We start from the raw sequence: 27,918 nt of genomic DNA, 5'->3' as shown, positions 1-27,918 counted from the left end.
GTAGGACCAAATACAACCCATGTCTTCACTTGCTCATTCCACCTTAAAAAAAGGATAAAATAATTTAGAATCATAGAATGGTTTGGATTGGAAGGGACCTTAAAGATCATCTGTTTCCAGCTCCCCTTGTCTGGTTCCAACCCGCAAGTTGCTTTAGGGTTTTACATTGTGCAGCACTTTGTAGGAGATGATACACGGTGTCCCTCACTGAAAGAGTGTATCAGTGGTGGGCAGGCTGCAATAGGCTTCAAAAAGGCACATTGAAAGTTTGTTATGTGTTATATTGAGAAGAAAAGTGCCTACCTTCTGCTTTTACAAGCTTGTAGTTTATACATACATGTTTTACATCGTCTCTTTAGATGTTCTCTTTTATTTTAAGTTAACTTTTAAAATCAAAACCTGTTGATTTTATTGTAATTCCAGCATGGCAATTTTCTTGGTTTAAAGCATTTTGTTGTTTCTCAGGAAATCACAAATTGACACAAACAGCAAAAGTCATCATCAAAATCTGTGAGCATGAGGTATGTGTGCCCCAATTAACTTAATTGTTCTGTATTTTTAGTGTTCCATTTCACGTATTCATGAGTGAAATATTATATGTCTTCTAATGTGTGTATTGCATAACTATAATTTTTGTAGGCTTTCTTATTTTTAGATATGCATATCCATGGCCTGCAGAATGATTTTTGGCAAGGGCATTGCTTGCTAATGTGTCTTCCATTAGGATATTCACTATAATTAAGACTTATGGGGGAGTGGGAAGAGAAGAAAGCGGACATATGGATTCTGCGCAAAGAAAGCTATCTTCTAAATGAATATTTGGAGCTGGAAAAAGAGACCCACATCTTCTGATTCATAGATGTGTTTTTGGTGGTTCTTTTGCTGTAACAATATGAAATTCATCTAAATAAATGCAAAAATGACTGCATGCACTCTTAACTGATCATTTGCACTCATTTTATTTCAGTGGCAATCCATAATGTTAAGTATTACAAAAATTTGCTGTTCTAAATGTAATATATTTGAACAGTATTTCATTGATACAAATTGTCTGATGATCTGACCCTTTGTATTTATAGAAGTGCTTTCTGCATCCCCAGATTGACACAGCAATATCCGTGATTCACATAAATTTTGAGAACTTATTAATTCTTAATAGAACAAAATACATGTATAATCTGAGCCTGATATCTTCACTAGTTTATATAATATGAGCATAAGGAGTAAAATATTTTATTTCTAGTTCTGCATAAGTTATGAAATTAAATGCCCAACTGAGGTTATATTTTTGCCATTGGAATGGATTATGATACATAATTCTTTATCATTGGAATAAATACATCAAACAAAGGATGTATTTTTTTTTGACTGGAGTAAATGACAGTAGCATACAGTCTGAAGAGGGATGCAAAAATGTGACTGGTTTATTAACTGGAATGCATGTGTCACAGGGGTAGAAACAGATGGGTGTCTGTCAAAACAGTGTTATGTATGACCACAAATTTGGGGAAAAATGATGCTAGCAAACTAGACAGGCCAATGTAATGACACTGATTGCACTTTGGACTCTGTTTAAGCTCTTCGATAATTGTTTGCTTTTTCTTTTCAGATGAATGAAATTGAAGTATGTCCGGAATGTTATTTAGCTGCTTGCCAAAAACGAGAAAATTGGTTTTGTGAGCCTTGTGTAAGTTAAGGATTATGGTTGTCTAGCTAATACATTAAACTAGCAGTCCTCATTTGACTGTTCCTTGGTATCCTCCGTTGTTTTAAACCTGTGGTGGTTACTGAGTCAAGGAAAGCTGCTGTAGTTTACCAAGTAGCTTGTACTTGCGCATCATGCTCTTTGTGGATTCAGAGTATCTCAAGATGTTTAGCTGTAAAATTGCATACTTTCACAAAAGGATTGGTTCAGTCAGAAATAACTGTAAAGGGTGTCAGCAACCAGTTCGCAACCAGTTCGCAACTTCTCTGTCCTCAAATGTAAGGTATCTGCTCCTGGGCCATCTGTGCCTTCATGTGGTACTTGCACTCAGGGTAAGATTTCAGAAATGTGAATGTCTCTTTCTGTAGGTTTGGACCTGCAAATTTAGACTTGATTTTTTTTTTTTTTTCAATACAGCACCAGACTTGGGAAGACTCTTTAAGACCCTTAACTAGAAGTGTATAATCCATCAAGTTCTGTCTTGGACTTGAGAACTTAAAAGATTGGCCCTAGCCTAACTGACATTATGCCACATATTTGGAGAGGATTAATCAAAAATAAATGAATAAAAAAGTGAAATTACAATCTGTTTAATTGAGATACTGAAGTTTGTATGTATTTTTTTAAAAAAATTACTACTTTGTCCTCTCAGGACTTATTATTTATTATCGAATATATAGTAAAATGGAATCTTGTATTTGGCAAGTGCCTTGTGCATATTGGATCTTTATTGAATCTAAGCAATATGTACAATTTAAAAAAAATTATGTTGTTTATCAGATTTGAAGGTAGTACTGCTTGTATTTTCTTACTGTGTATTTTGCCTCTTCATCTAGAGCAATCCCCACCCTTTGGTCTGGGCTAAACTCAAAGGTTTTCCATTCTGGCCTGCAAAAGCACTGAGGGATAAAGATGGGCAAGTTGATGCTCGTTTCTTTGGCCAACACGACAGGTGGGATTCTAACCGAAGGACATCTTTGGCAGTACTTGAAAATTCTTGTAATTTTGTGCTCTTACAGATTTTGGATCCTGTCTTTGAACCTTGACCCTAATAAACTATATAATACTGTAGCATATGCAGTCTTAGTTTCTTATGTGATGTCTGTAGAATGTCGTATGTTTGTAAGGTTAATACACATGTAATCTCAGTGAGTGTGCAAGTTAATTCCTGTGTCTGGTTTTGTGCTGCAGAGAACTGTAGTTCTTAAAGGTGAAGAGGCCAATAAAGTTGTTTATATTGTCTTAACACTGTGGGAGTAAACACACAATTGTAGGTTTAAAAAATGTAGAAAAAAATATAGAAAATATAATCTGTGTTGACAATGCCAGTTTTGCTCCGAAAGGAGTTTTCTGTACTTGGGAACTCTCTGCATGAAAGAAAGTCATGATGAATATGAATTGATTTGTCATGAACTGAAAATATAAATCTATATAGTTGTAAAAAAAACTGTATAGGGCCATGAAATAATGAAGTCAAAGTTCCTAGTGTTTTGGTATTTTGGAAGGTATGGTTTTAGTGTCTGTCTCATTTCATGATAAATAAAATCTGTCCAGTACTCTTTGAGCTTTTCCTAGCATTGAGGAGTTTATAACCCTGACGTGGGGTGTAAAATAGAATATTATGTTTTTAAGAATGTGCTTGTAAAGTTTTTTTCTTTTCCTGACCTGCTTTTCATGTTCTTCTGCTAACTATGACAGATGGAAAGACTGGTTGTCTTACCAGTTATATAGACTGTTATAATTAGAAATATTTTGTCATATTTGACCAGTGTTTATTCATGTTTTATGTCTTACAGTGTAGAGTAACATAAGCTAGTGATAATCTGAGACATGCAGTTTATTTACTTACCAAAAGTGAGCACTGAACTGTTAAAAGAAGAAGGCAGAGATGGTCCTTTGAAATGATCTGAGGTGTGCATATCTGTATAATTAGGCTAAAATAAATAACTATGCACACAAAAGTTGCCAATGTCAATCCATAGTGTGAAATGTAGTTATATTATCTTTTATTTTTCTGTTTTATAAACAGGGCCTGGGTTCCAATAAATAATTGCTACCTCATGTCTAAAGAAATTCCTTTTTCTGTGAAAAAGACTAAAAGCATCTTCAATAGTGCAATGCAAGAAATGGAGGTTTATGTTGATAACATTCGTAGAAAATTTGGAGTATTTAATTACGCACCTTTCCGGACACCATATACTCCCAACAATCAATACCAAATGTTACTAGACCCTACAAACCCAACTGCTGGAACTGCAAAGACAGACAAACAAGAGAAAATCAAACTGAACTTTGATATGACGGCATCACCCAAGATTCTAATGAGCAAGTCTATGCTGAGTAGTAGTAGTGGTCGTAGGATTTCGTTGACAGATATGCCACGGTCACCAATGAGTACAAACTCATCAGTTCACACTGGATCTGATGTTGAACAGGACGCAGAGAAGAAAGCGACTTCCAGTCATTTTAGTGCTAGTGAAGAATCCATGGACTTTATTGAGAAAAACACAGGTAAAAAAAAAAGGGGGGGGTTACAGGACTTTGCATTTGGTTAATGCACTAGTTTTATTCCATGTCCTTTTTAAAGACAGACTGTATTATGACTCATTTGATGAAGAAATTTTAGTAAACGAGAGGTATTTAACTTTCAGTATCACAGATAAGAACTAACAGTCCTTTCTGTCACATTGAGAAGGAATAAATAATCTTGAAAAGTGACCAAAATCCTTCAGTTTAAATAGCAGGAAATAGTTGTAACTGTCAGAATGAATGGCGAGTAGAAGTAAATACACAAAGAGTTAGAATTGTTGTGATTAGGAGGTGTTCTATTTAAAATTTGATAGCTCTTTTTCAAGGCAGTGAGCTTAATTTGCAATGTTCCCAACTGAGTAGCTAAAATATGGTAACACTACAGCTCCATAGGCAGAGTGGATAAAGAGAAAAGAGTGTGGAATACAGAATTTGGACTTCTCAGACTTATAATGTAGTCAAAGACCAAATGCTAGCTAATTTTGTGGCACTCAGGCAGACTACTTTATCTGGATCTTTTTCATGCATAAAAGAAAGTTCATCACTATGTGAAAGAAATGATGCAGTATATTAATTAACATGAAAGTTTTAAAACTTAGGTTTTGGTGAAAGGATGTCTTTGTGTAGAAAACTAAATTAATATGTTCCATTACAATTTTTTAGATAAAAAGCTGTTATTTGTTTATTTATTTATTACAATCTTATTCTTTGTAGCCAGTAAAGACTAGGCTGTGAAACTACCTTTGGGTACAAAAGTGTCTTGTGATATGATTCTGTCCATCTTAAGAAAGTGATGACAAAGTAACTGTATGAATTTAAATATATGGAAATACTTGGATTTTTCAGTAGAGTAGCATGTCAAAAGGAATAATTAATTTTATACATAAATTATCATGTATGTATGTGTACAGCTCTTACACATAAGGTGTAGCTAACAGGTACTGTTTTGTGTCTTAAAAATATAGAGCTTTTGTTATAGCACATTAATACTTCTTTATATTAGTGGAGATGGAAAGTCACATTAAAGCTATTTTGTCAGATAAAGATAAAAGAAGATGACAGATGTTATCCTTGTACCCTGGATTCTTGATTATCATAGCAATTCTGGAGAATTTTTCTAACTTTTCCTCAGGCCTTACTATCCATTACCCTAGTGCATAGAAATGCTGGATTGGATTTAACAGGGGTTAAACTAGAATATTCAGTTTCCCACCTGGCATTTCTACCTGTATATTGTTACAAATGCAGTTTCTGTAATATTTACTTTATCTATAAACTTCACTGTCCTTTTACAGGAATCTGTGTTTCATTTCAAATGTGCATTAAATTACTTGTTTGCTGTAAAATGTAATTCAAGCAGTATGACTGCACAATCGTTAGACAAGACCAGTTTTCTTTGGATGCCTCTGTGGTGTATTTTGAGTGATGTGTAGAAAATAACTTGGAAACAGTTACTGAAACAGCAGATATTGCTGCTCTTTAGGAATCTGAAAATATATAGACAATCCTGGCTGTACTGGGGAAGAAAAAGTGTCCAGCAGTGACAGTTTTCCAGTATGACGTTTTCAGAGCATTAAGCAGAGATTTAACAGACAGAAATTAGTCTCTTGCTGACAAAAATTAGTCCTCTTTTTTTAGGTGATGGCCTACAATGCTTCCTTTTCTAGATTACATGGCTGTTTCCAAAAGTTTGTTTTAGAAACGTTATTTCATGGAGATTTTAAAGGCTCAGAGCGTAGGATTTTTCTTATACTTTGGTAAATTAGAGTATTGGAGACATTTGGTTACTGATCTTCAGCTGAACTGATTAAACTTACTATGATTTGTACTTTTAATTCTTTGATAGTGTAGGTGGGGTTTTCTGTGTTTACTTATGTAGATGAATTAAAATGGATAGCAATTTAGGGTGTAAGAATTTGTTAACACCAGAAATAACCAAATCTTGAAAGCTAGAAACTTTCTGTCACTGCAGAGTGATTTTGAGGGTAAGCACACATTTGATCCAACTATATAGCTGCAATAAAATTATTTTCCTTACAGTTCCTTTCTTTATTAAATTAAAGGGGTAATAGTAACTTACAATGGAAGTATAACACAGTGTTGAAATTATTAAACAAAAGTCCTTTCCCTACTTGTGTAGGTTTAAAAGCTGTTTTGTCCCAGTGAATTTGGCTTTATTGTGATAATTTTTAAACCTGTCTTTATTAATCTTGTACTTTTTCAGCTTCTCCAGCACCAACGAGAACGGGTCAAGCAGGGAGCTTGTCAGGCAGCCCCAAACCTTTCTCTCCTCAAGCGTCAACGCCAATTTCTGCTAAGCAAGAAAGAACTTCCACTCCAGGAAGCATTCTGAATCTTAATCTTGGTTAGTCTTAACCTTTGAAAATCTAATAGTGGTAGAACCGAATAAATTACAGTGGTCAGTGCAACGTAATGTGAACAAACTTGCTTGTATGTGGCTTTAAATGAACGAAGGGCTTTAAACGAGGCACGTGTTACTGTGATTTCATCAGATATGCTGTTCTGTTCTTGTTTTATAAGTGGAAGTTCCTGTTATTGTTTCTTCTTGTTGATGAAAGGAAGTAGTTAAAGGATGATTTTTTTGGGTTTTTTTTTTTTTTAGCTGGACTGTTCAAATTAATGTACATTGTAATGTAATGATTTTCTTGTGGTCTTTAGGATTTAGGATATACTAGGGCTTCTCTCCTGCTGCCTTCACATCAGCTCCTCACTTACCATCCCTCTCTAGGGAGATAGATTGATGAAAAGAATTAACAGGTGTCTTGAAAATCCCTAGAAGTAAATTTTGGGAATCTGGAATTTTGAAAGATGGAGTAGATAAGTACTAAGTTGGTAAAATAGTTCTGAAAGTCAAACGGATGTAAATCAGTTTCCTGAGTCATGCTTTGTTCCTGAGTTTGTTTTGAGTATTCTGATTCAGTTCTGGCTACTTCTTACCTCCACATGATATTACATGGAGAAACAGGATTTTTCCCCTTAGTGTCAGCCAAGTACTTCAGGAGGGCTTGAGCTCAAATGCTGAATTCATGTTTTCAGTGAGTTACAGATATTCTAGGTACAAGCTCACAAGTATATTTTTCAGTGTGTCTATCTGTGTGGACATAACTGTAGTATTAATTTATTCTGCTGCACTGTAGCTGTTTGTCGTCTTACCTGAGGTGACAATGCATTTGGAAAAATGTTAAGAAATATGTGGTGCTGCACTAGTTTTGAACCACAGATGGGAGACATCAGCTGGAGCATAGATTATTTTGAATAAATAGTGTGGATTGGAAAATCCGATGTTATGGTCCATGAGCAATACTATAAAAGAACAGCTAATATGCTTTCAAGTAGAATATCAGCTGAAAAGCTTTAGGGGAGTATACTCTTCGGTGCTGGGAATGAAAATGGCAATGCTTCTTCATTTAATAATGTCAGCTGTGCCAGACATAGATTAATCTGTGAATCATATGGTTTTCAGATATGATTTACTGTGTCTCATTGTCATACATATGTGAACAGGGTTTCTCTCTGAAAAAAACAAAAATGAAAGTCCAGAAAACAAAGACACTCAAGGTCCTGTGCAGCCTGCTGTAGGAGACCCTGTTTTGGCAGGGGGGTTGGACTAGATGACCCACAGAGGTCCCTTCCAACCCCTAACATTCTGTGATTTTGTGATACCTTGAGCAGAGTACTAGGGGAACTCCATGATTGTCCTTCAATTCAGCAATAAGGAAAGCAAAATAATGGAAATGAGCCATCTGTTGTTACTGGCAGACTGGCTAAATTGAAAAATGGAGGTGTGAATGACCAAGCTATACACAGATTGCTTGGAAAAAATACCTGTTCCAGGTAGTGTAGGACCTGTCCTTGTGTGACAGAGGCAGAAGAGACAGAACAAGTTTGACCAACTCAAGAGTGAAAATTTTCAGATTGCTAATGAGAAAAAGTAAAGACTTTGGAGATGAGAACTGAAGATTCCCCCACAATGGGCTTGTCTGCCCTTTGGCTCTGTTTTCTTTTGACTAATGCTTTGACAATAATGAGACAGATTGGAAATCCAGATGTCATTGAGACCACCTTGTAGGCGAGACAGGAATTTGGACTGCGAGACTTTCATATATTAAGATATACCCTATGATGTAGGGTTCCCTGGGGAGGTGTTACATTGCCTCGACTTCATCTTCACCCATTCTCTATTTTTTCTTCTGTTTGTATCCTGCCATGTAGTTAACCAAGGCTGTGAAGGCCTTGAATCAAATTCTGTACTAAGGGTGATACAACCCTTACTGCTGTCAAATTAGTGTGGATTGGGTAGACATAGTTAGCACAGGAAGAAGAAGCTTAATCTAGTAAATATTTCCAATACAAGGAATAATTTTTTTTTCAAAGGTATTTAAGTGACTTAGAGCCTTCGTTTTTATTTTCAAAATTTACACTGCACTGAAAATTATAAGAGTTTGTATTATGTTTAGTCTCTTTCAGTATGAATGTGACAGGAGTGTGAAAATCAGCATTACTTTTATGACCATTTCACTGGGACTAGAAAGGATGATTTGAGTTTTATTTAGTCTGAATTTGTGTATGCTATAATGCATATATGTTACAAGCCAGGATGAACCAAATTATAGCCTGTATATTTGGCTTGTGGATCGGACCACACAAGTTGATGGTTTTCTCTAGGAAGAGATGATGAACTGCTATTTTAGCAGTAAACAAAAATTGCATAAATACCCGAATTGTTCCTTCTGTACCTGCTCTATCTGTAATACAGATTCTGTTTGCAACCCAATAGGAGACAGTGGCCAAGCCTGATTGAGACGACTGTACTGCTGAACTTGAGTCATTATGTACTTTGGCTCTTAAATTTTAAATGTGGAATGTACCTTGATAATATGTTCAAACTTTTAAAGAATATCTGGTTAGAGGAATTTCTGGCTCAGCCCTTCATATTTATGTCACTTTTCTCTGAGTTGTTCATCAACAAAAAAGGTCTCGTAAATATATGTGGGGTTTTTTTTAGTAAAAAAAGTAAAATAAAGCAATACTGTGACATCTATAACTGCTGTGGAATGAAACTCTAAACAAAGCACAAATGCACATTGTGCCAGTGTTACCTTTTGTCTTCTCTGTGGCTGCTGTCCTTTTCCAGCATATGGCTTTTTTGATCCTACCATGAGACAGTTCAAGGAGCAGAACTGGCCGAACCGATATCTTCATTCCTTCTCCCTTCTTCGTGCCCAAACAAGCAACTAGCTCCATACTGGTTTAGTGCCCTGAGCACTAATGGAGTGTCAGCACTGTTGGCAAAGAGTAAAGGATAGGACTATGGAACAGAAACATAACCTGTGAAATTGAAAAACCGAATCAAAAATGTGAAACTTAGTTGCTAAGACAACTTTAGCTTTAGCACTGTAGTCTGTGGTCTCTGCAGACAGACCTGTATGTTTCAGAGTGAAAATTCTCTACATGTATAGGAGAACTCGAGAAGATTTTGCTGACATAGGTTGAAAATTTTCTTATTTTATCTTAAATTTATTTATCTCGTGTTACAATCCACATTTTTATTTCTATTCTTATGACTTATCTTTTGAGTTTTAAATGGTGACTATAAGGATTTGTATTCCTATTCAATTTTCTCTGTGAAAATATTGCTACTAGTAGTAAAGAACAGCGGTAGCTTACTAGAAGTACTGTCAGACAGCTTACAGACCTGAATGCTGATTTCTTGGTAATTTCACATTGACAGACAAAGCATCCACATAGTTGGTGCTTGTGTTTTGTGTGTGAAATATGTAGTATCAGAAACGAAGTAACCATTGTTTGTGTAAGGTAATTCTAGAATTATTATTTAGCCAATAATTACAAAAGAAGTGAAATATGTTTCAGATTGTCTGCGTTGTAATTCAGTAAAATTTGTCTTACCTGGGTAGTGATGTCTTTTTGTAAAATACTTTACTTAGTTCCTTTTTGTTTTTCTAGATCGTAGCAAAGCTGAGATGGATCTGAAAGAGTTGAGCGAGTCAGTCCAACAGCAGACCACTCCTGTGCAGCTCATTTCACCCAAACGACAGATACGTAGTAGGTTTCAGCTTAATCTTGACAAGACAATAGAGAGTTGTAAAGCACAACTTGGTAAGTATATCTCAAGAATGCAATAGACATCTGAAGGATACATTGGAGGAAATTTTGAATTGGAGTTTAAAAGAAGTTGTCAAATAGTAAAACCTTAAATATTTTATGCATTAAAACAAGAGTAGAGGATATTTGAACTCTTAGAGGCAAGTGAACTGCTTAAATTTAAAATACAGCGAGACCTGGTGTTTCAAATTTTTGTCAAAAAGCTTCCATCTTTTAATCTATTTTTGTACCATTCTGACGTAGGTAGTGTGACAGAATTATAGTCTTAACATTTGCTTTGTAAATTGAAAAATTCTAGAATGGTACCTAACTTATGTCGGTTGCACAAATTCATATATCCAGTTACACAGGAGCTGAATGCCGCTAGAAACATTAGTGTTGTCTAGCACTTAATTAAAGACTTTCTAGGCACTGAAAAAATTAGAGGTTCTCCTCACAAAACTTACACAGTCTAAAACAGATTCTGTAAATATGCATGTAAGTAACTCTAACCAGGTGAATAGTGTTACTGATTTTAAGGTGGTTCCTTGTGGATAAAAATAATTCCTCTTTGTATTTGCTAGCATTGGTCCTAAGTTGAACAAAACAGCTTGCAGGTAGTAGAAAAAAGCATTGAAAAGAGGGCCATCGAATGAAATAGAAATATTAATTGGAATATGTGGAAGGTAATTCTTATACATTCTGGTGTTGAGATAGGGCACTAAGGGAAGTGTTTATAGTTTAAGGACTGACAGTTAAGATAATGGTATGTATACACTTTTTTTCCGGTATATAGAGTATTTTTTTTGGTAATATCAGTCAATCTGATGTCAGCATGGAATGTACTTTCCTTCCCAAAATTAGGAATAAATGAAATATCTGAAGCTGTTTATACTGCAGTAGAACACAGTGACTCTGAAGATTCTGAAAAATCTGACACCAGTGATAGTGAATATAGTGATGAGGATCAGAAATCAAAGAATGATCAAGAAGATGGAGAGGACAAGGACGGTACAAGAAGTGACAAAGAATCATTGAGCTTGAAAAAAAAACCTAAGCCCCCAGCACAGAATGAAGACAAGGAGGAACTTAAAAGCACAAGTCCAGAAGTGGATAAAGCAGATGACCCGGTCAAAGAAAAGGCAATTATAGACACTGAAAAAGAATTTTCTGAAAAGGGAAAAAGTTTACAGCATCCTGCAAAAGAAAAACTGAAAGGTAAAGATGAAACAGACTCTCCAACTGTGCATCTAGGACTGGACTCTGATTCTGAGAGTGAACTCGTCATCGATCTAGGAGATGATCAGTGTGGCCGTGAAGGAAGGAAAACCAAGAAAGAGTCTAAAGAACCTCCTTCTAAACAAGATGGTAGGATGAAATTATTTTCTTTCTTTTTTTTTCTTCTATTCTGTAGGGCTGTTACTGAAGCCGGAGTTGTTACCTTTATTTTTGCATTAAGACAAAAATATCTGTACTAAACCAATTTTTAGGAATGATTTTTCATTCTTTGTGACTATGAAAAAAGTTTTCAGTCCCCAGTATAGTTTCTGGTTTAAATAAAATACGTTTCATTGAGTTTCCTTTCAGCAGCGTAGAACTATGAATATCTGTAATATTTGTTCTGTGACAAATGTAGAATTTATTTCGCAATTGTTACGAATCTTTGCATTTCCATAGACCTCCCAAAATTGCAGGTATAGAAGAAGCTGGAACTTAACAAACATACAAATTGAATAAGGTCCCATTGAAATCAATGTAAATGCTCTCAGTAATAATCAAAAGAACAGCTAAATCAAGTGTATTGTCCCTGAGATATTGTCCCTTGTTTCTGTGTGTTGCTAAAAGAGGAAAGCAATCTCAATTAATGAGTGAAGTGCTTTTGCTAAGCTTGTTCTGCATGTTAGCCTTTTGACAAAATAAAATAGAAAACCAGATTTAAATGGTTAGATAGAAAAATACTTTATTCTTCATATAACTATCTTGTTGGCTATATTTTATAGCATGTTGGCTCAAACATTTTATTTAAAACAATGTTTTCAATCAGTTAAGCATACTTTAGAAGACAATTTAATGCTTCTGAATTTTGAATCTCAAAATGGAATTTAATGGATAAATGTTACTTTGAGATAACAAAGAAAATAGGCTTACAAACTAAAAACAGAATTGTAATTTTGGGACTTTTATATGGACTGATTCTTGTTTTGTTTAAAAATTTATTAAGCAAGGTGGCTTTGTGAATTTCAAAACCACTGTTTCATGTGTTACTACTGGCCTAAACCAGTGATGGTTGAAATAATAAGTAATCCTTGAAGTTTACTTTGATATTGAGGCAAAAAAACCCCAACATATTCTGAGTTAAATTAAACATGGATTTAAATATTCATGTATATAGACCTATGTGAATATATTCTAGACAGCATTTGTGTCCGGTCCATGGTTCCAAAGCCCCTACCTGGATATCGGGTATTAAAATACCTTCGTCCAGAAAAGAAATCTGATACATGCAAATCTGAAGGTCTTTGCACCCTGTCAATGCAGCAGCCTTCTCTTTCAGATAGGTTTGTCCTAGCCACAGCTTTGGAAGAATCATCCGGTTCCTAAGTTGATCTGAGATGTGGAACAGTCAACTATAAATTCTGGCAGATTTTTGAGTAAACATAGATATCTTAAATAGACTGTATATTTGGTTGTCAGTGCCTGTTCACCTTTGTTTAGAAAGTTTTTATTACGCTATTCCTTCAGTTATTTTGTGTTCAGTCATTGTTGCTTTTGAATGTACTTTTCTCCTGAAAGAAACTGGGATGACAGTTGTAAAGTGGTGACCCAGAAACATCCTAACAAATGCTGACTTCTCACATATCTTCCAAAGGAGGTCAGACTGGTTTTCTGGGTTTTGTACTTTTTGTTTTGTTTTGTGTAATGTCTAGTGCTTCTGAGTTGCCACCAACTTCAATTAGACTGAAAAGAGTTTACTTGTAGAATATCAATTACCTTGTGAGGAAAATAATTCAGAGTAGACTGGAAGATGCATATGGCTCTTCCAGAACTTAGATGGAAAATTATGAATCAGATGTTTTGGTGAAAAGCTGGCATTACGTTTTATGTTTGTTTAGTTGTAGGTAAAACTCCACCTTCCTCCAGTGCAAGCACCCAGTCTCTACCAGAAACTCCAGTACTTACCCGCTCTGCAGTCCAGACTCCACCAGCTGGTGTGACAGCAACTACTAGTGCTTCTTCTACTGTTAGTGCTCCATCTGCAGCCACTGGGAGCCCTGTGAAAAAGCAGAGGCCTCTGCTGCCTAAGGAAACTGCCCCTGCTGTGCAGCGTGTGGTGTGGAATTCTTCGAATAAATTTCAGACATCATCTCAGAAATGGCACATGCAGAAGGTGCAGAGACAGCAGCAACAGCAGCAGAGCCAGCAGTCTCAGTCACAGCAGCCTCAGTCCTCTCAAGGGACAAGATATCAGACAAGACAAGCAGTTAAAGGTATACACTTTCTAACTCAATGTGCCTGTGATGCCTAATTCCCCAGTAGTGATCTCAGTGCTCCAAGGCTGCCTAACCAGGAGTTCTTCCATATAAACAAAATCTCAAAGTGTGGTTCTACTCTGATAAGTGACTTTAAAATACAACAACTTACTCACCATACCTCCTCTTTCTGGTGTGTATTTAGAGTCATGTCTCCTTATTTTAATGACAGAAAGTTTGTGTGTGTATCTGTATGAATATTTTTGCCATTCTTAGCCATCGCAGATTTGGGAGAGTGAACTGAATTATTTTCTGGCTTATTTGATGAAACCATTAACTCTATTCCACTTGCATGATTACCACTGTCACCTCTGTGTCTACAAACTGGATCCAGTTTTACCTGACAAGCTGATCTGTATGGTTTTTCAGAGTATAGTTTGACAGTAATGAAATTACTCAGACTGCACTTGTCTTTGAAATCCCCATTGCTTAACTCTTAACATGACTTTGATGCTAGTTTACTGAGCAAACAGTGACGGCATTTTAGTGTTTTCATAACTGTGTTCTTACCAGCCCTTTGCCCAAGGTTTTGCTAATAGTAGGCACATAGTAGCATAAGGCCATGCTTCTGTTGTTTCACTTCACAGAACAATAACTTTTTGCAAATCTAGCTTCATTTGTAATTTGAAGTTAATAAACTGAACTCTTTACTGTTGTGCCTGATGAACAGATATTCTCCATTCTGCTAACACTGCTGGCAGGTCAGTGATTTCACGCAGAAGAGAGCTTTAGGTCACATACAAACGTTTACCAGAGGCACATTTCTCTGATCCCAAACTGCTTTTATGACTGTCATTTAAGAAGTATTGGAGAAGTGTTATCTTTCTACTTGTAGACTGCACATATTTGATACGGAAATATTCAGTGAGAAAAACAAATGTGAAAGTTGGTGAAGTCTTTCTTTTAATAGTCATACTTTAATATAAAGGGCTTAATAATATGGACGGAACTTTAAATATTCAGCCTATGAGTTTGTTTTATCAATATGTTTACTATTAAGCACATCATAGCTATGTTCCGTCTTATAGAAATACTATAAGCTAGAACTACAAAGTCTATAAATTTCTTACATACTGAATTGGCACAAACAAAAATATAGTACAGAGCAATAAATTGAATAACTTATTTCAATAATTCCTGTTTTGAGGATATTGGCAATAAAGACATCTTTTATAATATGAATCATTAAAAATAGATTGAAAAATATCGTCCTAAAATATTTTTTAAAAAAAGTATTTAAGGCAGTTAAGTTGTTAGGGATGAAAAGGTGAAGGTCTTTGCATTTTGATTTGTATGGTCACTTGTAATGACCCACTGTTTAATATTATTTGAAATATTGACCAAAGATGAGAAAACTTTTCTTATCCTGTTTGACTTAACACTATGAATAACTTCTTTGCTTTAATGAGTTATTCTAATGTTGCATTCCTTGCTGTGCAGCCAACCAAAGGCTAATGTTGATCTCGATACATGTATATTAAACATGTTGCAACACTAATAATGATGATTAGTAGCATTAATAACAAAAGAATGGGAATAACACAAGGAAGTATTACTACAGCAGGCTTTCTTCAACAGTGGCTCACTAAACCTTGTTTCAAAGCAAAAAGAAAAGAAATTCAATAATATCTTAAAAATTATTGCAAATGAAAATATGAAAGTCTAACTTATGTTCATGTGTATGGTATTGGGAGTTCTCCAGACTGAGAGGTTAGGTAGTGAATTCCTAGGAAGTGGGTTGAAGAAGTGCAAAAATGGAGGAATACACATCTGAGGGAGACTTGTGCATTGGCCGGTCTAAAATAATAAATTTGACAGGTATATTTGTTTCATTGCCTGTAAGCCTTATAATTATGTACAAGTTCAGTGGCTGGGCACTGTGTGATTAACTGATTAAATGGTACCATTGTATAAATAATGTAAGTCTTTGAAATGATTAGGTGCACATATTTAAGTTAGACATTAGAGTTAGAAATTTGCCTATTTATTTTCATAATTGTTTATGTGATTGATCTGCTGTATGTTCTCTTTTCTTAGCTGTGCAGCAAAAAGAGATCACCCAGAGCACTTCCACATCCACTATAACTTTGGTTACAAGTACTCAACCTATTTCTATGGTTACCAGTTCTGGATCTGCAAGTACGCTTTCTTCCTCAGTTAATACAGATTTGCCAATTGCAACAGCTTCAGCTGATGTGGCTGCAGATATTGCTAAATATACTAGCAAAGTAAGTTCTTGAGCAAGGTTTTCTTGAAATTTTATTTTGAAGTGAACTTTCACATTTTTGACATTTCAAATTCTGAAATCACTTTATTTTCAGGTTGTCATATGTTGCAAATTCATTCTGCTGGGTAGGAACAGCTAGATTTTGATGAAAGTGCTGAACCATCTTTTCAGAGGTGGCTGAATCCTGCCGTTCCAAGCCAGAGTGTGTATATGATAGGCTTCAGCTCCTCAGACACTTTAAAACCCTTTCCTTCTCATGTTCCCCCATTGGTTCTTCTTACGTACGTTGCATTGTGTTTTGGACCATTTTCTGTGTTTTCTCCTAAAGGAGCATCATGTTTACAAAAAACGTTAATATTTCTTCATCTGTGTCCGGTAATGCGTACACAAAAGTGTAGTTTTGTTTTAAAACACTGTATTACTTCATCAGATGGTAATTTGTCATAAGTGTGTATTCATGTATTAAAGCAGAAGCTAAGTTGTTAAAGAGGAGATGTGGTGTAATACTTGTATCGTAATAGTGACAGTGAAGGTATGGGACATTAGCTTTTCATATACTCTCTTAGATCTTTAAATTAAAAAATCAACGTGAATACTATATAAGGAAATAAAGTTGAGTAGCCAGTCATTAAAACCACCAGGATTTATCCGGACTATCAACTTTCAATGTTCTCACTCAAGCATGTGGTCTTGGTGGATTTGTCGGTGGTCAGCAATGTGAGTAAATGTTTCCCAAACTCATGGTCATATTTTTTTGTTTGTAAATCGTATCAATGGCAATTTCTTGGAAAAGTAGAAGGTCAAGGATTTCACCAGTTCAGGACACTTAACAATCAGAGTCCTGGTCAAAACTGTTGTGTTCTACCCTCTAAATAGTCCTCTGAAAGTAGACCCAGATAAATATAGAGAGACATGTGGGGCATTGTTGATAGTAGTATAAGTTCCCATTAAAGTGGTTGAAAGGAGGTGAAAGTGGGTATCCATCAAAAGTAAGTATCAAAGATTTTTTTCATTTTGTCTTTCAGATGATGGATGCCATCAAAGGAACAATGACTGAAATATATAATGATCTTTCAAAAAATACTACTGGAAGTACAATAGCTGAGGTTAGTGTAAGATAAAATAAATAATATTGCTTGCATTTTAACTTTGAAAGTTGCAAAATAGTATTTTTATATATAAAAGTACCATGTAATTTATACCTACAAAGTACTATAAATTGAGACTGTCCAGATGTTCGAATTTCTGTCCTGTTTTAGAAGTAATGATTAGAGTGGTAGAGAAAAACACTGAAAAAATATCAGATGTGCTCTATAAGATAAGCAGCAAGAACAGTAAGCCAGCAAGCCCGGATCCTTAAAGCTGCTGTTGAGGATTTAATTCTGTTTCACTTTGTTTAAAATGAGAAATGAAGTCTTTTTTTTAAAGTGCCATTTTTAAAGCATGTATTTATCTGCCAGAGGAAGATTTTAATTTACTCGTAGTGCAGTAGCTTATTCCACTTATGTGATTATGACCATAGTTTTTAATACTTTTTAAAAATACTTTTAATACTTCTTGCATTTTTTAATGAAATGCTATGCATTGCTTTTAATTGTCTCCAAAGGCAGTACTTAGTATGTTTTAAGTGGTTTTTTAAAACTTGAAAAAAGCAGATTAAGCAGTGTAAACTAAGTACAAATGTGAACAAATAAAGCTCAGGGTTAAAAGTGTGATGATTTGTTTGCTTGCTTTAACCAAAACAGTGGAGTCACAATTTTGAGCAACGATATTTGTATTCCCAATCCACAGTAAATGAAAAAATTGCTTTCCTAAGCCTCATCTAGTTAAAAAAAAAAAAAAAAAAGTCATACTAATGAATGCAAGCAAAACTGAGGAATAGTTTTTTGATTCCAGTGAGAGAAATTTGAGACTACTAATTTCAGAGGAAGCAAGAGCAAGTTTAATAGAAATTTGTTTTCAAACAATCCTGTACTTTTCATGGTAGGAAAATCTAGCAACAAATATTTAGAATACTTTAGACTTTGGTTCCTCGTGTTAGTGTGGGGGAGCCTTGATGTAAGTAATGATCAGACTCTTTGCTTTGGGCATGTTTTTCTGTTTAATAGTTACGTATTATACATTGCACCCTGTTTATTATTACTAACTATTAAATTTTTAATATTTAGATTCGGCGTTTGAGGATTGAGATAGAAAAACTTCAATGGTTACATCAACAGGAACTCTCAGAAATGAAGCATAACCTAGGTATGAAAAAGGCAGTCCAAAATAGTGTGTCAGTTTGTTGTCCTAAATAGAAGATCCAAATGCTTGTAATATGTATTTCCTTCATCATATGATACTACAGTTTGTCCAAGTGGAGGACATAAAACCTTATACAATGTGTTGTGCTGATGTTAGCAGACACCTATTGAGTATGTACACAAAGTTGCTTCTGTCTCTGCATAGTAAGCAACATGTGTTCATCCCTTAGACAAATTTAGGCTAACGAGAGCTTTTGATAGGAGAGAATAACTCTTTTGATAGGAGAGAATTTCATGCATCATTGGATAATCCCTCTTCATGAGATATTTTATGCTTATTACTTCATTCTAATTCTCATATGAAGCAGATTCTGTTAATATAGCCGCTGGGGGAAACTGCTTCCTCTGGTACCTTTGGAGATTGTAGCTGACATTTTGGTTCAGATCAGCTGTTGGTGTACACACTTACTTATTTGTTTAAAGTGAGTAGTGAACCTTGACTCAGTCTTCATGCCAGACTGTTAGTGAAAGAAGTTCAAAATACTACCTGAAACAGATAAAAGAATATTCCTCCTAGGAGGGGGATTTTCAGCTCTACATTCGCTCAACCATATGGGCAGGAAATGAAACTATGATTAAATGTAATTCCTCTTAAATTATCCTTATTTAATGCACTGACTGTAGGAAGAAGGTTGCAATTGAATTATCAAGTCTTCTTTAAGCTACGTGTGGTCCAAACAGCCCCAGGACTGTGTAATACAGTGTCCTCATCCACTTTTTAACTCTCTTTTTACAGAGTGTATCTGGAATGGAAGTGAATTAGGGGCAGAATAACTCCATATTCAGACTCGTGTCTTTGGTTTGTTAGTAACGTTCTGCTCTTTCAAATCAGGGTAGACCAGTTTCTCCACTGCTGCAGTCCAGTTATAGCAATCTTCAGAATTACTTGGGTATGGCAACAACTCATCTGTAACTCACAAAACTGAATATATAGGTGTGCTCAGAAATAAAAGAAAAATCCTTTAAACCCTTTGCCACCAGTCTTAAGCTACTGATTTAAATAAGCACCTTTAGTGGTGTTTTGAAAGTGTATCAACTTCAGAGATTTTCAGAAGAGTCAAAGATTCATCCCGAGTCAACATGGCTAGAATCGGAATTCTTTATTTGTATTTGCCCGCTTGCTTGAAGATTCTGTCAAGCTCTGTTTCACTCGTAGTCACTCATAGTGACTGAGGTATCAGTTCATGACTGCATTAATAGTGGGTGGTTCTCAGAATAATCTTGAAGTAAGGCTCAAATTTACAGCTTTATTCATGCAGTGATGAGTTCTTACGGGTTTGTCAGTGTCCTTCTTGGAACTTTCACATTTTTTCTTTGCAAAGAAACCAAGATACAATGAACAATTGATTCGCTGTTATGTATGAGAAAAGAGAAGAAATATAATTCTCTCTATTTTCTGAATATTGGAGCAGAACAAAAGTTTGGGCTTGTAATGACAAAGTATGTTAGCAGCAGCTGCGTACACCCTTTTTGTCTTTATGCTGCACCTAGTACACCTGGACTCTGATCCTTTGTGGAACATCTAGAACTTAAGTGTTAAATGGAAGGTAATGGTTAAGGGTAAAAATCATGGTGCCAGAATAAGGAAAGAAGATGGAAGGAAGGTGTTCATTTGTTGACTAGGTATGAAACAAGGATGCCCAAACTCAGGGAAAATTTTGGCTGTTAGCTTTAATTTCATGTTGTCTTTAAACTCATGAAAATTATTGGTTTGCACCTTGCTGTTGAGGGGGTGGAAAATGGAAAACTCATCTTCCTTTGCATTTTGAGTAGAACTGACAATGGCTGAAATGCGTCAGAGTCTAGAACAAGAACGAGATCGTTTGATTGCTGAGGTGAAGAAGCAGCTGGAATTGGAAAAGCAGCAAGCAGTGGATGAAACTAAAAAGAAGCAGTGGTGCGCTAACTGCAAGAAAGAGGCCATTTTTTATTGCTGTTGGAATACTAGCTACTGTGACTATCCCTGCCAACAAGCTCACTGGCCTGAGCATATGAAATCTTGCACACAGTCAGGTAATCTTGCTCTGGGTTGCCTGTTTCACAGCTGAGGGGATTAGGGTGGGTGGAATACACAGTGACTCAATATTCTTCATTTGCATGGGCGCAGATGTACCTGTGAAGAGTGACTCATGGCCTGGGGCACATGAGTAGCGGCTACTTTCTCTTTTTTCCTTTATTTTAGCTACTGCAACACAGCAAGAAACAGATACTGAAATTAGCACAGAAACATTAAATAAATCATCCCAGCCCAGTTCAAGTGTGCAGTCTACGCCCACAGAAACAGCCAGCACCCCTAAGGAAAAGGAAGGTTCAGCTGATAAAAGCAAAGAGAGTGTTACAGTAAGTATCATTTGGTCACTTCGAACAAAAAGAATATGTAAGATTTCTCTGAAACCTACCCCTAAAGGCTTCCCTGGATCAGCCAGGAATGTATGACTATTTGCATATTTCAAAAAGTGTGATTTGGGGAGTGAGACAGGGTGTTGTGGTGTGCTGTTTTGTTTTTTTTTTTTTCTTCATCTTGGCAAAAAAATCTCCTTCTGTCCTCTGGAAACACCCTTTCCCCTTCACTCATACCCAATAAAAACCTGTGTTGGCTTGACTCATCCTTCCAGCCAAAGGGGACTGGACCTCTTTCTCTCTCTCTCTCCAGGACCCATCAGTGTAGCTTCTGGTCTGGATCTTTCGATACAAGTTGCCTTCTGATAAGCAATACTGACTGCAGCACTTCCAAGCCCTTCTTGCCTGGGGGTTCAGAGGCCAAGCTCAAGACCTGCATTCAAATCAACTTACTTTATCAGAACAGACTGCCACTAGGGTACCACAATGTTCCATAACACTGATACAACAATTCACCTGGATCTACAGTTAACGGAGCAGTGTGCAGTTACGAAATCCTCCATAGCATCTACTCTGATAGTGTTCAGTAGGCAAGGATGAGCAAATGCTCTAATAAAAGGGACTTAACATTGCATATATAGAAAATGTTTATAGAGAAGATTCTGCTTCATGGGTAGGGCTTGACTATTAGCAATTTCAGCATTGTTTTTCTTCTGCCCTTGCAAGATTTATTAAATGAAAAATTTTAGTGGGGGGCCGATTCTTCAAACCCTTACACATGATCCCCCGCATCAGTAGGAGCCTTGTTGTATTTTAAAATATTAAAAGCAAACTAATTTTGTAGTATTGTGATTCCAGCATGATGTCTCATTGAGATAGTCCTATAGAATTGGGAAGCATAGTAAACTAGAGAGCTGTGTTCATTTCTTGACACTTTTGCTACTGTCTGGTGTTAGATCTCTGGGCTTCACATGTCATCTAAGGGAGTAACTTGGGAAACAGATTTGAAGAGGGGGAAAAAGGATGTGCTGTTCCACCTGAATGCTTTGGTGAAGTTAGTTAAATTCTAGCTCAGTTGATGTTCGTATGCATTGTTTGTGGCAGCACAACCTTTGTACAACTGGGGAAATAGGGGATGGGAGAAAATCAATGACCTAAAACTTTTGCCAGGGAATATTCCAGTTATACAAATCTGGAATTGCTTTCACATAGATGTTCTACCTGAAACATCATGCTGTACACATTGATCATGTTCATAATTTGAACTTTGTTTTATTAACAAAGAAGTAACCTGTGAATTCATTAAGATGCAAATTTTTAACACAAACAAAACATCCAACATAAATTTCATATAATAATAACAACTAGGTGGAATTTATGTAAAAGCTGAGACTTCTACTGAGGTTGCCTGTGCTGTCTCTGCAGATAGCAACAGGTGTGACAAGCAACCAGCCTATAAAACTGGTCCAGGTACCGCAGACCACCACCTATATTCCAACTACTCAACCCACAATTGTAAGTACAATATCATCATTTCAAGTCTGCAGTAGTACTGTTCCTGGCATTAAAATTGCTCAGTATTTCTGGGGGGTTGTCTCCATCTGCTGTTCTATCAAGATATGAATTCACTGGTATAGTCTCAACTTGCAGTGCAAAATGTCTTATTTTGCTGTGCAACATTCCACCCTTGTATTTCATCATTCATTATTACAAGGATTCAGAAATTGTCATTAAGTATAGCAAAGGCACTGAGGGCAGTCAGACTTCCATTTTACATTATTATGTTAGTTATTTGTCCATTTTGTGTATATACTTGACCACAATATCATTGTAAATATATAGAATTCATTTTAAATATCTTCTTTGTCTATGGTATCCTAGAGAGATTTAATTAATTCTGAGCTATGTTTGATATTCCTGTGACATCTCAGTAACTAAGAAAGAAAATATGCATTCATCAGTAGTGTATCTCCCACGCAGTCTTGCACATGAGTGTTACAAAATTATGAGAAACACCATTGGAATCAGACCTGTTTTTTTCCGTCAAAGACTTAACCAAGGACACTTGAATTCCCTAGTGTCAGTCACAAGAGATGGGACAGAAGTGAGTTCGAGTTTTGTATGTGATGCACCGTAATATCCCATTGTTTGAACTGGTCGTGTTCTGCAGTACTCACTCCAGAGTCAGCATGGCAGCTGAGCTGACACTCTTCTTGCCAAAAAGAAATGCCGATACTGCACTGGTGGCTGAACGGCTCTGTCTCAGTGGTGGGTTCAACAGGGAAGCTCCTGTGTGGATAACTTCAGTTCATTTTCTGACGGAAGTTAGATAGTTAATAACGATGTACTAATTTAACAGTGTACCTTAATCACAGTGTGATTGTGAGGCCCAGTTTGCTGTAGAAGTTACTCTGTCTTTCTCCTTGTGCGCACACCCCCGTGTGCGTGCGTGCACAGCCAGCCGCTGGATACATGCCTCTGTGTGTGTACGTCTGTGGATGCACGCACATGCATGCATACATACAGCATTTCATAGCCATTATATTCCACACACGTTACTGCTTTTAGTGGGGATCACGACTTTTCACATTCCTAGCAGCACGTTAACTCATTTTGTCTCAACTGAGAACACTGTGCACCTTTGTGGCATTGGCCCTAAGTTGCTTGGACTGAATTACCATAACAGCAAGGTTTTCTGTGTGTTCTAATTTCAAACATCAAAGACATTAGGCTCTTTTGTGAATAGCTGAGAGGTTGTAAGATCATAAGGTGTTTTGTGTAATACTCAGAAAAAAGGAGTTTACCTTCGTTGGTTTTCTGTAATACAAAGTGCATTGAGTTATGTAAAGCATCATTGGAACGTCTGAAAGGTTTCAGCCTTTATTTGTGCATGTTTAAAACTTTGTACACATTTGCATTAGTCTTGCACAGCTACAGACACCTCTGTATGCTAATGACTGCACGTGCAATTTAAATAATTTTAAACCTTAGTGCATGTTTAATATGTATGCAAAATGTACATATGTGTAAAACTGGCAGAGGTGGAAAATTTACCTCTCAGGGAATGATCTTTTAACACATTTAAGGAGTCTCATACATTCCATATCCTGATCGCTGTAAGAACTGAAACTTAATTTTTTTCATTTGTGTAAGTGTGTATATTTAAAGGGCGATTGTGGCAACCTTCATTTCCCCACCTGTAGTGCTAACAGTGACTTAGATAATGGCTACTTTAGGGTTCAGCTTGCACTTTGTTTCCAGCTAGGGAGTTCTTCCTCTGAACAACTTCCAGTATATCTTCTGGGTACCTTTCCACTGAACCCTCTATATGCATCTGAAATCATTACAAAATGACAGTAACCTTGCATTTATTTACCAGATTGGTTCCATGTTTGATTTTTATTCTTTCTGCAGTTAAAATAATGTAAAAATATGAATTCATCATCTTTGCATTCCAGGGAATGGAATGAGTGGGCTTCTGGAAGGCACAGACTTTGTCACAAAGGAGCTGATAAACGCTCTAGGCTGTAATCCATCTCAGCAGGGATGCTCACAATCGTTGCTGAATACCATTAAGACACTAATGTGGTTTCTTAAAACGGTGTGGGGAAACACTGGGCTTCAGTGAAACTGTATTTCTTCTTCCATGTTCTCTTCAGAATATCACACTGCCATCAGGGGGAAGATCTGTGCATCCCTTTCAGATTCCTCAACATCTCCCTTCCTGTTTCTTCCACAAACTGTTATGAGCTGAAATGGATGCATTTGGCTGATCACCACTTGTGCGTCACGGGAATTGTACCAAAACATCCTTGCAGTCTGTATGGTATAGACATCTCTAGACTTTCTCCCGGTTTTGGCAGAAGGTTAAGATACACACGTAAGATTCAATAAATCCTCTTCCAGATCTTCCAGAGTGATGTGACCATGACCAGATTGTTGAACATTTTTGTGCCTTTGTCTCTGCATCTGTAGAATCAATTACCACCTATAGAGATGTCCTGAAACTTCATTTGTCAAGATTTATAAATCATGATCTGTATGATGGAAGTGAAAAGTTTATTCTATATTAATATTTTTACAGGGTGTATAAGACAGTTCCCAGTAATGCTGAATGTTTTTGTTACTGACTTGTGCAAAAGTTAACTTAAGTACTTTTTTGTTCAAATGGATGTTCTTTTTTCTCTTCTGTGTAGACTGAATGCATGGGGGAGTTCCGCTGGGGAAAAAGATTTAAGTAATGTGTAACATGAATATACTTATAAACAAGGGTATTTTTGTACTCCAGTTTGATTTGTCAAAACTTTTTCAAATGACAAAGGATTTTCTTAGCCCTTTTTCCTCTTCCCATGTATTAGTTTGGGGAAAATACATAACTGGATGTAGTAACTATGAAAACTGAATTCTCCAAGCACAGACAGAGTGTGTACAGTACCTGCAGGACCACCTGTCCCTGTAATTGTATAGTAATAATAATACAGAAACCCTCTTGGCTATAGGAAAGTAATGCGCTACTTTCTACGCTGGAATGAGGTAACACTGCGGTAATAAAGGTATTAATTCTTGCACAAAATTGGAACTTGTTCTGGATTTTCCCTGGAAAAGAAATCTCTATTTCTGTGGTCATGTTTATGTGACCTTTGACATAACAATATGTTTCTCTTGGTTTTAATCCACAGACCATTCCTGTAGTGGTAAGTCCTTCTGCTGGGACAGTGGCAATGAGAACTGGAGTTCAGTATGTTCAGACCACAATGCCAGTCCAAGTACGAAGAGTCTAACTGCTAACAAGAAGTCCATACAATTGTTGGAATAAATAAATCTAATAGAAATGTGAAAAATAAACACAGTTCTTTGGATTAACCTCAAAGGTTCAGACTTTAGCTTTGTGTATGTGTACAAAGCATTAACTACACTACATTAATGTAAAGCATTAGCGCTGGCTTAGAAAAGCTGAGGACAGGTAAGATCCATATTAAATCTATGCTTCTTTTGTAAATAATGTACAATTTGTGGATGTCATTAAAGTTAGAGTACCATCTCCTTTTTATATTTCTATTGACTTTAACTTATAAAGAGTGTTTGAAGTTGGAAAAGGAAGGTTTAAAACAGCTTTATCGCAAGCTAACACTGAAAGCTGGTCTTGGGAAATTGCAGTCATGCATCAAATAATATAATCATGATAATCTGGACAACTCAATTTGCATTTGGATTGGCAAAAATATCTGCACTTTGGAACATTTGTAGAATTTCTTTGAGCAACCAAATAATGAAGGGTATCTCTTTTCAGTTAATTGTATTAGGCAAATTATGACATTTCCAATCTGTGGACCTGAAATACAGAAAGATTTACATTGTTTTTCACAACGACCAGACTGTTTAAAATTTATATTGTTTACAGGTTACAATTAAGTTGAAACTTCCTTCAGTCCAATATCAGAAAAGTTGCAAAGTGTAATACCAGCTGGTTGAGACATGATTTCTGATCATTGATATCAAAGCTTGAGAAAAGTGAAGTTTTTTCCTATGCGTCACAGTTTGGTTTTCTTTTTTAAAAAATCCTCCAAAAAGGACTTTAAAAAGGTTTTTGAATGGAGCAAGAACTAAGTGTGGCGAAAAACATGGACTGGGAAACATGGGCAAAGGACTTCTGATGCTGGGCCAGAGCATGTATTATTTAAATGATGGAATTTATGTTTTTATGTAAGCATGAAACAGTACAGTATGAGAGAAAGTAACCCCTGAAAATGCTGTCTGTTACACTTATACTGTAGTACCATTTTGTATGTTGTGTAAAACAAAAGCATTGAACAAAGCAAAGGTGATGTATGTATATGAGAAAATTAATTGTATGATATCATTCCAGTACATTCTGTTGTACATTTTAGTCATGTTGATTTCTCCCATTGTTTATAAAAGAATGCGGTTTGTACAGTCTCCAGCTAGTACCCATATTAGAGGGAAAAAAGTATTAGAAGAAAAAAAGCGAGAACAGAATATTCGTGAATTGCAGTTGTGTCAAAAATAGCCTAGCTGGCCTTATTTGTGAAGCATAATTGCTTTTAGCATATGGAAGTATTTTTTCACATTTTCTTTGTATAAAATTTGTATTAAACTTAAATATCTTTTTTGACAATTGTGTTTCTTTGTGACTAAGACAGGTGACACACACAATATGCTTTGGGTTCCTCCAATTTTTCAAGAAACTTCACAATTTTTTTATTAAACTGTTTGAGAAAAAAAAGTTGTGTTCCTGGATTTCCAGTTTCGTTTCAGTCTGGATGGATCTTCATTTCTGCACAGTCTCCAGATCATAGATATTTTCACTTCAGTTGGGGTCTTCTGTCTCAGAAGTGTGGGACCTTTGAATCCAAGCCTGTCAAATTTGATAAAAAGAAAGCAGCGCTGGCAGTCTGTAAATATGAAGCCATTTCTGTATAAAACTCGGTAGCATCCATTTTCTCTCAGTTTTAACAGCAGCAAAGGTCCATTGCTTGTTGTGTAACATTTATGCGTTGGTTGGATTGGGGCTGGACAGATACGCGTAGTCTTGTTAGGTGTATTTGTGGGTTAGAAACGCGCACTTTCACGAGGAGTACAGTTGTAGCCCTCTAAGAGGGCATGGATTGGGCAAGGCTGCTGTGGGCTTCTTAATGGTCTGTAAGAAGAAACAGGGAGCTGACGAAATAGCTCACCATAAAATCTTACTGTGAATATTGTCTTCAAGTCGTTGTCTCCTGTAGTTACCTTGTTAGCATGCATTTGTAAAACAACTGAAGTTAATGTTCCCAGTGCTGCTGTTTAAAGAAAAGCACAAATCTTGAAAGCTTGAAATGGTTTGGCATTCCCCATGGAATTTGAATGCTTGTCCTTGTGTTAGGAGAAAAATGAGAGATGAACAAGTAAAAAATTGTTATAGGAAACCACACTGCTTTCTGAAGCCTGTTTCAGCTTGTTTTTTTCTTTTAATGGACATTGCTTTTTCCATAAAAGAGTTGTTTTCTTTCCTTATGAGAAGTAATACGTGACCAAATCCTAGTAAAGATTTATATAAGTATACAATAAGAATTTCCAACAAGAGATCAAAGTATCATCTTGGATGTTCTGGTGACTGTATTTTTTCTACATTTTAGCTAGTTACAGCGTGAAGTTCACTGTTTT

General features: G+C 36.1%; 1 protein-coding gene across 8 annotated transcripts in view; it reads left to right on the top strand.

Moving 5' to 3' along the window:
• Positions 1-27,658, top strand: part of ZMYND8 (zinc finger MYND-type containing 8) — a 60,464-nt gene extending 32,806 nt beyond the window's left edge. For 6 of the 8 annotated variants that reach the window (XM_075438411.1, XM_009933807.2, XM_075438407.1 and 3 more), the window contains exons 8-21: positions 466-521; positions 1,610-1,687; positions 2,542-2,657; positions 3,735-4,216; positions 6,459-6,599; positions 10,220-10,372; positions 11,222-11,725; positions 13,471-13,845; positions 15,925-16,115; positions 17,140-17,220; positions 18,283-18,361; positions 20,191-20,430; positions 20,600-20,757; positions 25,437-27,658. In XM_075438411.1, coding sequence (XP_075294526.1) covers positions 466-521; positions 1,610-1,687; positions 2,542-2,657; positions 3,735-4,216; positions 6,459-6,599; positions 10,220-10,372; positions 11,222-11,725; positions 13,471-13,845; positions 15,925-16,115; positions 17,140-17,220; positions 18,283-18,361; positions 20,191-20,430; positions 20,600-20,757; positions 25,437-25,538 — 2,756 coding nt within the window. In that variant the 3' untranslated portion in view covers positions 25,539-27,658. Of the gene's footprint in view, positions 1-465; positions 522-1,609; positions 1,688-2,541; positions 2,658-3,734; positions 4,217-6,458; positions 6,600-10,219; positions 10,373-11,221; positions 11,726-13,470; positions 13,846-15,924; positions 16,116-17,139; positions 17,221-18,282; positions 18,362-20,190; positions 20,431-20,599; positions 20,758-21,070; positions 21,531-22,182; positions 22,273-25,436 lie in introns of those variants that run through there. The other 2 variants (XM_075438414.1, XM_075438412.1) reach the window with 2 other exon arrangements.
• The last annotated feature ends 260 nt before the right edge of the window (positions 27,659-27,918 follow it).

Source organism: Opisthocomus hoazin, chromosome 18 (genome assembly GCF_030867145.1).
Source record: "Opisthocomus hoazin isolate bOpiHoa1 chromosome 18, bOpiHoa1.hap1, whole genome shotgun sequence".
Lineage (NCBI taxonomy): Eukaryota > Metazoa > Chordata > Aves > Opisthocomiformes > Opisthocomidae > Opisthocomus > Opisthocomus hoazin.
This window is presented reverse-complemented; position numbering and strand designations above follow the sequence as displayed.